Source organism: Phalaenopsis equestris, unplaced genomic scaffold (genome assembly GCF_001263595.1).
Source record: "Phalaenopsis equestris unplaced genomic scaffold, ASM126359v1 Scaffold000250, whole genome shotgun sequence".
NCBI classification, from domain to species: Eukaryota; Viridiplantae; Streptophyta; class Magnoliopsida; order Asparagales; family Orchidaceae; genus Phalaenopsis; species Phalaenopsis equestris.
The window spans coordinates 928478-941220 of record NW_018164692.1 but is presented as its reverse complement, the minus strand read 5'-3'; the positions used below and the strand labels follow the sequence as shown (position 1 = coordinate 941220).

The window sequence follows — 12743 nt, the reverse complement described above, 5'->3', positions numbered from 1 at the left end:
ACATATATATATATATATATACATATATATACATATATATACATATATATACATATATATAACTTATTGATACGTATACATGATAAAAATAAAAATAAAAATAAAATATTAAATTTAGATATTTTCGGACGACAGAAATGATCTCGCCCGAAAATATGGGACAACTAATACACCACTAATAATTTTTCATTATCCGACATAAATCTCGAGCATGACACTGATCTCGAGACGTTATTTTGAGCAAACAACATTCAAATCTTCATATAAAAGTCATGTAGATATCTGATTTCAGCAAACTTATATTCACATTAACCGGCTCGATGAGACGAACATAATGATATCAAAGTTAGTCTAATCTGAGTCAAATCAAGCTCGGATCAAGTCATTATCGGATCAAGTCATTACGGATCAAGTCATTAAACCATTTTTAGAAGATTTCCATACACATTTGGAAGAAGAAACAAATACCAAATCTAGAAAGTTCAGAATCAAATTGAGCGTCTCGACATGACGAATCCAATGAGTACAATATCTCTCAATTCTAACATTATTAAGACATCCAAATGTCTATTAAACGCCATCTGATTGAAGAAAACTCTCTAGATCATCTGATCAAAATGATTCATATTTATGCATTAATTGCACCTAGAATAATATAAAATAGAGTTACACTCCTTTCATGAATGGGCGCTTGAGTTACACTGCCGACCGCCGTCAACCATCATTGATCGTCGTCGACCACCGCTGATCGTCATCAACCACATTCAATCGCCATTTATCGCAGTCGACTGTCACTAACCATTGTAGACACCTGCCAACTACCGACCACCATTGACAATCACCGATCGTTATCGAGCACCACTAATCAGACACCGTCTGTCTACATTATAATTTGGAAAAATCTATTAACCATTTTCTGTTTGTGGGATAAGAAATTTTTATAATCATCAATTAATAGTGAATTTTTACAACTGGGTCAGACGCCGTGATTTTTTCCCGTTAAGGGTTTTTCACGTAAAAACATAAGGTGCATCACTGATTGTTTTTATTTTATTTGAGTGTTTGCTGAATTCTCGTGCAACGCTAAGACGATCATCCATTAATCTACTAGCAAACATCAATAAGAAGAGCAGGTAAATGCCGAAAAATTCTCATAATTAAATATGATGGTTAAGAAACTAGATCAAAGAAAATAAAGGTGTATGAATTTTTTCTCAGATCTCAACTTCATGAGTCTTCTCACATTCAATAATCATTGGTACTATTTTTTTAAATAGAATTTAATTTTAAAGAATATATTTTAATATTATTTTCTTATAAATATTACACACACACACAAATACAACCAAAGTTTGGATATTAAATATCAAATTGGGGTATATATGTAAATATTTATTTATAATTTTGCGTTATGGCTTGCCCAACCGTCGTAAGTACATGAAAGCCATAGTCAACCAGCCGACGCACTCTTTGTTTAGAAGGTAACTTCGATTGGCCACACAGCATTTAAAGAAATAAATCTGAGATATAAGAAAATCAGGTCAATGCCGAAAATTTCTCGTAATTAAATACGGTGGTTAAGAAACGAGATCGAAGAAAATAAAGACGTATGGATTTTTTCCCAGATCTGCACTGCAATTGAATTGGAGAAACCCTGCCTATCTCTTCCAATTCTCGCTTCCTTTTTTTCCATGAGATCTCCTTCAATCCAGCGATCTTCTGGGTAATGCTCCCGCAGCAGATTGCAGGAATCCTAGTTCCAGCAACCTCAGCAGCAGGCCGACATCCTAATCGCAGATCTTCGCCGGAGGGAGAGCGCAAGGAGCCAATCTCCATTTGTCGAAGGAAGCGAGAGGATGAGCGGTAAGCTGATCTCGCAGGGTCCGGCGGTCACCGGCCGGCTGTTCACTGCTGGATTGGTGATCTCTTGGTACTCGTCCAACATTGGCGTGCTGTTGTTAAACAAGTACTTGCTGAGCAACTATGGCTTCAAGTACCCGATCTTCCTCACCATGTGCCACATGACGGCTTGCTCGCTGCTCAGCTACGCGGCGATCGCTTGGATGAGGATTGTCCCGATGCAGGCTGTGCGTTCGCGGTTGCAGTTTGTTAAGATCGCTGCGCTTAGCTTTATTTTCTGTGGATCCGTGGTAAGCGGCAACATCTCGCTAAGGTACCTTCCGGTTTCCTTCAACCAGGCCGTGGGCGCCACCACGCCCTTCTTCACCGCGGTTTTCGCTTACATTGTAACCGTGAAGCGTGAGGCTTGGATCACCTACGTCACGCTGATACCGGTTGTCACTGGTGTCATCATAGCTAGTGGGGTGAGTTGGTGACGTTATGTTGCTTTTATTTTGTTTCGAAGTGGCTGATCTGTGGAATATTTTATTTTATTTTACACTGCAGATCTCACAACTCTCGTAACTGCGATCTTTATGGTAGTTTATTGATTTGAATCTATTTTTTTATAGTGGATTTATGGAGGAGCACGGCATTTATCGTTTTTGTGTGCTGCTCTACCCTCTCTTTAGGCTGTGCCAATTGTTCTTTGAGAAATAATATGTCTTAATACCGACAAGTTCATATTTAATTCCTGTGCTGCTCCGGTCTTGAATTTCTGCTTTTTTTTCTTCTTCTTACAAAATTGGCTTTGTTGTATTTGCTGCTTATGTATGTTGATTCCTGAAGTTATGCTGTTAATTTGTTCTGACTTTCTGTTGTCAACTTTTTGGTTCTTACAACTTCTATTTTTGTTTAATGTGGCAGTGACACAGTTTTACAATTTCTTAGTTACTTTTCCTGGAAGACAGGACTTGCACTCAATAATAGGTCATCATCATTATTATCATTTTCATAATTAGCCTTATCCCAACTATTTTGTGTTAGCTTTACAAATGCACTAATTCAAGTTGAGTGCTATGTGAGAAACTTTATTTCTTACAACTCTTATCTGCATTGTTCGAACTCCAGACTGATTAACTAGTTTTCATTCTCTTTGGATTTCAACTGAAGTAGCTGGTTGTTATATTATTAAAATCCTAGATTATTAGCTTTATTCATGACTAGCGATGTGAGAGGCTTGGTTTCATTTTCTTCTTTACTTCTCCGTAATGGTTTTGATTACCCCATTATTATCATGATAAACATTTTCATTATTTGGTGGAACTGTTCATTCATCATTTACCTTTTGGTTTGAGCTCCTGTTCTTATTTATAACTAAAGTATAAACAAAGGTGTTCCACATACATAACCTTTGTTTTATATGGTAAGGCTTGAAAATGTGACTGATATGGATGCATGTTGGCAGTGATTTCTCAGAGCTCCTAATCATGTTATCTTGTGGCAGCCAAATTGTTTGTGGATAAAATTGAGAATATGAGGAAAGCATTGAGGTCATGTGTGGATAGCATTTATAATGTCATCAATAATATAAGACCAGTCATGAGTTTCTGTGCAAATTGATGAAATCAAAAGTAACGAGTTTAGGTATTCTTATGGTCTAGTGTAAATTATTCTACCGCCTATACTCATGCATTAACACCTATCTTTTTAAGCTCAGTATGTTAAATTGGATTTACATTATAATTTATCTAGTTAGGCAAAATATGATCAAAAAATTAAATCAATAGCATGTTGTATGCTTTGAAAGTGATGATATTTGTCTTACAGATTGTTAGTGTATGATCTTTTAAACCAAATGATTCTTGATTTGGATCTTCAGGTGTATTCAAATTTTTAACATCTTAGAATCTATAAGCACTATGGCATAAATCACTTTTTTTTTTTAATTTTTTGAAAGCACTTTAATTGATGATATTCATGGTTTTCCTAAATCTTGTAGGAGAATTTTATTTATTTATAGATGAAGCAAATATTTCTGTCTGATAATTGAAAAGGAATTTTAGCCCGAAGATCATATTTGTTTTTGACTTTGTCTTATTTGCGAATGATACTTCATAGCGTTGTTACTGTTGTTCAAATGTTAATTCACACGATGACGATCAATAGCCAATCTAGCTATAACATTCATACAACTTTCATTAGGATGTCAATTCGGGTCAGTGGATCGGGTTGGGTCCGACCCGAATAGGGTCAACCTGAACCCGAACTGAAATTTTGTGCTTATTCGAGTCATTTTTAGGTTTTTGGTTAAACGGGTCGAAAGCTAAGAACCGAGCCCGGCCCAAACCCGAGTTTGACCTGCTAACCCGAACCCAAACTGAAATTTTATGCTTATTCGAGTCATTTTTAGGTTTTTGGTTTCAACGTGAACCGGCCCGAAAAATAAACGGGTCGAAAAATATTCGGTTCAACCCTAGCCCGAATTTTTTAAATTGAGTTCAAGTCGTGTTGTCATGTCTGGTCAATTTTTGACACCTTCAACTTCCATTATCTATTAAATACTTAAAAAAATTATTGTCATTTAAAAAAGTTTAGAATATTAAGGCTCTTTTACAAAAAGATTCAACTTTTGTTGCAATAATAATATATCTTATAACATTTAAACAATCTTCTCCTGAAGGAAATTTAAGAAGTTTTTTTAATATAAAATTCATGATTATTATCTCCTTCATTAATTTTCTTGTTAGCCCTTCTTTCACATTAACATCCAACATCTTATTTGTATATTTGTTTGCATAATGACTAGTCTGATGATATTTAAAACAGTTTTGTTGAAATTTCAGAACTTAATGTATTGACTATGGACTTTTTGTTGTTATACTTATTATCGCGCATTACTAATCATAAATGCTATATCTGTAATATTTTTGTGGCCTAGTGTTTTCACGATAATGTAGATTTTTAGTTTATGCACTGTCCCCTTTATTAGGAAGTCTAGTATTGCTCAAAATCTAATTGAAGTTGAAAAAAAAAGCACAATTGATGTAATAATGTGGATTTTCATCACTCTTTTAATGTCACACCTTACATCAAATTGAGCCTAGAAAGTGCTATTTTGTGCTCTTCCACTATTTCAGAAATTATCAATAGCCATCTAAATTTGTTTAACATATGCAAGAATAATATTAGTTCTTTGCTTTAATCATCAAGCAAATGATCATGATAGGTCAATGGACGATATTTTTTTTAAGTATATTCTTCACTCTGACCCAAGTAATTATATGTTGTTTAACAAGCCCATTTTATTTTCTCAGGCTCGGTTTTATTTATATTTATATTTTTTTTTGCTTTCCCAATTAATTTTGAAGTCCTGCCTAACTCTCATCAAAAGTAACTCGTCTTTCAAAAGATTATCCATATCCATAACCCAATTATAAAAGTGTTTAGCATCTATTTTCCTAAAATATGTTGATGGTTGAAAGTTCTCATTTCTTGGTTGTTTCATCATCCAACAACAACAACAACAACAACAAAGCCTTAATCCCACTACGTGGGTTCGGCTACATGAATCCTTTTTCTCCATTGCGTCCTATTTACACAATGATCCAAAGGATTCATGTCATGATTTTTTCGACAAGTTTTACCCTGGCTGTCGACTACCTAACGCAACCCTCCACTTTTCTCATCCGGGCTTGGGACCGGCAACGGCAGTGTTTCATCATTGTGTAAATAGGTTGATGTCTGAATATTGGGACCTAAAATATGTTGATGGTTGTTTCATCATCCAAAGCATAAATTTGATGTCTGAATATTTTTACTGCATTGATTTGTCTATTTTCTTGCCAGACTGACATTTAGATTAGGTTTTTCATCTTAAGATTAAAATTAACTTTTTGTCCATTGGGTTGAGAATGAAATGCTTCCAAAATTTTAGTTCTTCTAAATTATTCACAAATTTTTCTTATTTGTTTTGTTTTAAATGTCAACCTGATTAATTATTATTATTTTTTGTGTAATCTTAAGAATAGCACAACCACGCTGATCTATCAAATGGTTTTGTTGTTCACCTTGTTTTAATTGACATTATGGCATTAACTTGCTTTAATACCAAATTTGATGTTGGTCTTTTTAGGGTATAGGGTTTGTAATGCGGCACAAATATGAGATATAAACATAAAGCGTTAAACACCACAAAACATTATTTCAAAACAATTGTTGATTGCTTTGATAAAAAAAATAAAAAAGTATTCTGAAAATAAATTTACATGAAAAAAACCAATGGCCATCTATAAATTAATGATGAGAATTAGGACCAAGAAAGCAATAGGCATGATTGAAACTCAAACACAATCCTACTTTCAAATGATATCGGAAATGTTGAACTTAGAAGAGTAGAAAAATGGAGAAAATAGAAACAATCTACTAGAAATTTAACCTCATGCTTTTAGAAGGAAATAACCCTTTGAAATTTTTCAAGTCTTTCACTTGATTGAAAGTTGAATTCCATAAGCAGGGGTTGGAAATCTAACTAAAAAAATTATCCATCCATTAATGATTTTTTGTGCATGTTTTAGCTCCTATTTAGAATTTCAAAACCAAGTGAAAATTTCTTTCCACCAATTGCAAAAGTTTTGGAATGTCACTGATAGGAATCGACGCATATTTCCACAAAGAAATTAGGGCAAAAAATAATTTTATTTCACGAACACCAAACACAACACAAATATATAAAGATAAACACCTACAATTCGAGAGGTAGGACTCTCCCAAAGGAAATCTCTCCCAAACCCTAACCCTAAGATACAAGACCTAATCTCATGCATAATCCTAAGCCTAAACTATTAAGCCCTATTTATACCAACCAATAATAAATAATAAAAACTAAATGGCCCTTAGGGAAGTCACCGACATAACAATCACCAAATCTTGTGAGGTAATGACATAATAATGGATATCTATAACATAGAATTCATCGATGAATATGCAAAATCCTTCAGATACATGTGATGAAACTGAAGAATGTTGTAAATAGCTATAGATGACTAAATAATGGACCAATCAAAGATAGTGCCAAAAAGTTGCATAACATTGGAAAGCCAAAGGTAGTTGTAGATGAAAAATAAGAGATTGGCTATAGGGATCAAATACAAGGGAGTCTTCTTAGCCATAGTAGGATGTGGACTAAATTACTAATCACAATAAACTTGCATAATTGGGTAGCATCTTAGGTATGGTGATACATCACCTAGCAAAAACTAAAATAAATTAAAAAGTTATATTAAACTATAATTCAATTAAAATATCAACTTTTGGGGTAATTATCATTGTATAAATATTTTGCATTTTTGATTATTATCGTCATACAACTTTGTGCTCTTGGCGATGACTAGTTATGGTTCCTATTGTCCGGCTTATTATTGCTCAAGTAGGGCCCCCCTCTCCAACTTTCTCAACAATATTGAGAACTCATACATATCTCGAGGTATATTAGGTTTAATTTAATTAGAGTTCCCTCCTTGGTTTATGAATCATGATTTATTTAGATCTAAGGTTGAGGTTATCTAAGGGTCCAAGCTGCATTTTCAATTTATGAGGTTTCTTAGTATCAAACATGCATTATTGATATGATATTATTATATTATTTTAATTTAATATATCAATATCTCAGTATTTTGAGCCGTAACATTCTGATCAATAACTATGGATAGTGACATCTCATGTATCCCGAGTATTATAGGGTGAAACTGTACCTCAAATTTGTGCATTGTGATTTATGGCAGCTCATTCATTAGTAGATAGATTGCTATTTGAACTAGGCTGAGTAGTTCAAAGATTTATAATATTGGCCACTTATAGTTTAGAGGTACTATCTATGACTTATAATGGCTCGAGGACTTGAAATAACTATTAATTGTCTACAAGTTTTAGTTTGACTCAAAGCACAACATATAAGACATAATGGTTTGGTTGACTTGATTTTGAAAACATAGAGCCTTGATACTTAGTGTTGAGAGAGGGTCGTAGTTTAATATACCAAGGGCATGACCACTCGAGGTGGAGCCTTGGTTTATTTATTGGAGCCATACAAATAGGTTCAGGGGCTCATAAGCACAAAAAATTGTTAATTGTGGTTTAAAGGCATTGAACATGACTGATGGTGACTTGTAGATATGTTATGACCTATTAAGTTTTATACGAGTGAAACTTAATTTACCTTATAAAGATGATGCCATAGCATATATTTGGTTTTATATGTGGATTGTGTGTTTTAATCTTTGCTATGAAGTTATAGTCCATAACAAACATTTGGCTCTATTATTTAAAGATGACTAAATCACTTGGTTTATGGGTTGTCTTATGAAGAGATCAACGAGTTAAGCTTGTTAACCCTGATAAGATATCTCTTGCATATGAGTGATTAAGGTTTATTTTGATGAGTATTCGATACACCTATGGAGACCAATTTAATGAACCTATTACCTCTAAGCTAATCTAATTTAGGGAGCCTGAAAGACAATTTATTCTTCTTTAGCTGATTTTGAAAGATGGGGCTTACATCCCAAATCATCTGGGCCCATGTATAGATTTGGGACCATTTGAAGGCTCAAGTGTAGTGGCACATTTTTTGATGCAGTAGCATGTTCTTAGTGCATTAGCATAATTGCCGATGATTGTGACTTGTTTTCATGCGCATATATGTTCCATGGTTTTCTATTCTAAGAACCCATAATGGATTGGTTTAATGCTTTGACATGCTTTACAATACATTAATACATATATTGATGCATTGTCATGTTTATTTTTACACTAAAATAATTGTTTCTTTTGCATGATTTCTAAGTCTATCCATGAGGGGTTATCTCTCCTTGAACGCTATTTAAGGTGATTAAGGCGACATAGTAATACTCAATATGTTTGCACATTTTACATGCAACAAACTAGGTTAGTTTTTAGTGTGCTAGAGGTCAAACTTGGTATACTGGGGTTGGAGATATTCTTGTTACTTTTTATCTTTGTTCATAACTAATTTTTAATGCTTGTCCTTGGTATTACTACAATTTTATGAAAACCTAGACAGTCTTTTATGCAAATTTAGAAAAGTATTGCAATTATCTATAACTTGAAATTATTTAAATGCCTTTTGACTTGTTTAAATAGTCTCATTATATGACATATAAATATTAAATTAGTTAGTTTCTCTGTCATTGGAAGCACGAATGGAGAGAATTGGTGGAGGATAATCACTATGATTTTGCAATGCTTAATGTCTTTGATGCCGGGCTCATGGGGGGGCCGACCGGGCGTAGGTCCAACCCAGTTGGACTGGCCGGTCCCCTGATGGGGGGCCCCACTGCACCTTCCTTCTACTTCTTTATTTTTTCTTTATTTCCTTTCTTGCCTCCCTAAACATTTCCTAAAAACCAAAATCTAATTTTATTCTTCTTGTAATTTTAAAACCCTTACATTAGATCTGAAATCTGATTTTATTTCCTTCCCTATTTTAAAAGTCTTGCCTAAATTCTGAAATATGATATCATTCCTTTTCGATTTTAATGTTTCCTAAAATTAAGATAAATAGGAGTTATTGTATATAGGGTAAAAATCTTACTTTTGAAATCGGAATTCAGTTTTGTCTTATTTTTTTCTTTTTCGAGGGTTGTATCTGACAATGAGGAAGGTGCTCAGGCTGTAACTCCGTCCGAGGTGGTGATTATCTTCGCCATTTTGACCGCAACCAGCTGTCTCGGAGTCGCTAACGTTCCAGTCACCGTCGACCACCTCCCTGCCAGCCAAATAGTCGGTTGATTCCCCAAGCAGCTTCACTGTAGGGAGTTTGCAACATCCTGCTGTCCTTCCAGTCGCCACAACTGCAACCACCTGCGGCTTCGCAGTCCACTCACCGCATTCTAGAGGTCTCCGAAATTCCTGAAGCTCCACAACTTACAACAGAGAGATGTCTGTAGAGGAATTCACAACCAAATTCGATCAGTTGCAATTGAAGTGCGAATTGGTCGAACAAGAAGAGCATACCATCGCCTGCTATCTTAGAGGCCTGAAGCCCGCCACTAGGAATGTAGTTCAACTACAACCCTATTGGTTACTGAGTGACGTCCAAACCTTAGCTCTGAAAGTTGAAAGGCAATAGAGTCTTTCTTCCGACAGCAATCCTCATACAAGTCAACCCCAAGTTACACCTACCGAAAGGCACGCCAGGAACGGGAAAACATACATCCAAGAATGCAAAAATTGATCTAAGCAGCAAGAAACCCGAAAAAGGTAGCTCATCATGGCCAATGCCAACTAGAAAGTGCTTTAGATGCTATGTTTTTGGCCACATCTCCTTCGACTGTCCCATAAGCTTGTTTCTTTTACAAATCAAGGTGTCATGAAGGAAAGCGAGAATGAAGAAGCAGAAGCAAATGTCGAAGAGGCACTTCAACTCCCAGAGGATGAAGGTGAATTACTTGTCATATGATGAGTTTTACAATCAGAACCAACACAAAACTAGTCATGACTACGACACATCTTTCGTACAAAACGTACACTTAAAGGTAAAGTTTGTAGCCTGATAACTGATAGTCGCAGTTGTGAAAATATCGTATCGACATTAATGGTGACAGAGTTAGAATTACCCACACAAAAACATCCCCAACCCTATTCCCTCACTTGGCTGAAAAAAGGGATTGAAATCTGCGTGGATCAACAATGCCTCGTTGAGTTCTCAATATACAAGTATGTTGTGACGTCGTTCCCATGGGCGCATGCCATATTCTACTGGGACGATCTTGGAAATACGATCGTAAAGCTCAACATGATCGGTTAAAAACACGTACTCATTCAAGAAAGATGACAAACACATCGTACTACTACCAAGTAAAGACGCTAGAGGAAACGATACTGATGAAACAATTGCTTCAAGTGCTACGTTCATGCATTCAATTCAACAAGCACTGATGACACTGATGGCAACAACACTGAGGAAGAAAACTTAATACTATCACACCTACAACCTCTACTACAAGACTTCCAGGATGTCATGAGAGACATGTTGCCTAGACTACCACCACTGAGGGACATTTAACATGCAATAGACCTGATACCCGAATCAGTCATACCAAATCTACCTATCTATAGGCTCAGACTGACAAAATACGAGGAATTACAACGACAAGTGCAAGATCTCATCACTAGTGGGCTAGCTAGAGAAAGTATAAAGTCTGTGCGCCGTGCCCGCCCGCCCTAATGGTACCCAAGAAAGATGGATCATGGTGGATGTGTATCAATATTGGAGCTAACAACAAAATAACTATCAAATATTGATTCCATATTCCTCGACTAGTCGACCTCTTGGACCAATTACACGGAGCCACTTCGTTCTCAAAGATTGACCTACACAGTGGATACCACCAGATACATATGAGACCAGACGAAGAATGGAAGACCACCTTCAAGACACGAGATGGACTATACGAGTGGACAGTTATGTTTTTTGGTCTGTCAAATGCACCCAACACTTTCATGAGATTAATGAATCAGACATTTCACAATCTCATCGGGAAGTTCGACGTAGTCTATTTTGATGATATACTGGTATACAATCATTCAAAAGAGGAAGATTTACAACACTTAACAACAGTATTTGAAGTACTCCAAAACGATAAATTAATAATTTCATTTTTATTAATATCATTTTTATTGATTCAACAAATAATATTTTAATTTAAGACACTTTTGATTATTTTGAATATATTCTAAATAATAAATTTAAGACATGACATTTTCTCTGTTTTTAATTTAAATATTAATACTGGCCATTGTTCAAAATCAAAATGTTAAAATTGGATAATATTTGAATTGACCGGTTCTTTGGAATTCAGACATTTTTTTCACCGATCCACCGGTTCAACCACAATTTTGATTATTTCAATCTTGATTTTATGCAGAAATAGTTCTGAGTTTGGACAGAACCAACTAAATCACCGATTCACAGTTGAACCGATCGAATCGGTCTGTTCGGTCCGGTTTTTAAAATCATACTTTTTATAGGATTTTTGAACTTAAGAAGGAAGTAAGACATACTTTGTTAGGTGCCATTGTGGAGTTTGCACGACCAACGTGGAAACAACTACAAGATGGATCCTGAAAACTTCTTTGCCATCTCGATAGCCCATGTTTCCACATACACTAGTTAGTTATTAATCTTTTGTAGAGGTTGAGATAAGATGTAGAGAGAGAAGGTGAGAAGTTGAGTTCTTCGTTGGTTGAGATGTGGAATCATGATTAAGGAGAGTTGGTCAAGGTTCTAAAAGTTGGACTAGATATTGAACTAAAAAAAAGTGAGGTTCAAAGTTCAAATGTTCAACTGAGACTAAACACAGGAGTTATGCCAAATACAACAATAACAACAACAAAGCCTTAATCCCACTACGTGGGGTCGGCTACATGAATCCTTTTTCTCCATTGCGTCCTATTTAGTGTCATATTTTCATTTAGTTCTAGTAAATTAAGATCATTTTTAATACAATAAGTCCAAGTCTTCCTAGGTTCTCTTCCTTCCTTAACTCCTTAACACAAGTCGAATCTAAAACATCTACTCTCCTAATCGGATCATCAGATGGTCGACATTTATTGTGACTAAGCTATCTAAGACGACTTTCTTTAATTTTTCTTTCACAGGAGCTACACCAACCCTATCACGGATATATTCATTTCGCATTTTGTCTCTAAGTGTAAAGCCACTCATCCACCTAATCATTCTCATCTCGGCAAGACTTAACTATTATACTTCTCTTTTAAAAGCCAACATTCAGCGCCATAGAGCATTGCAGGTTTCACAATCGTCTTATAAATTTTTCCTTTCAGTCTAAGCGGTACTTTTCTATCACACAAAAGGCCCGAAG

General features: G+C 35.3%; 1 protein-coding gene across 1 annotated transcript in view; it reads left to right on the top strand.

The window, feature by feature from the left end:
• Positions 1-1429: 1429 nt before the first annotated feature.
• LOC110024150 (probable sugar phosphate/phosphate translocator At3g11320) overlaps positions 1430-12743 on the top strand; it is a 30772-nt gene continuing 19458 nt past the window's right edge. The window contains exon 1 of the mRNA XM_020723938.1: positions 1430-2324. Coding sequence (XP_020579597.1) covers positions 1857-2324 — 468 coding nt within the window. The 5' untranslated portion in view covers positions 1430-1856. The remainder of the gene's footprint in view (positions 2325-12743) is intronic.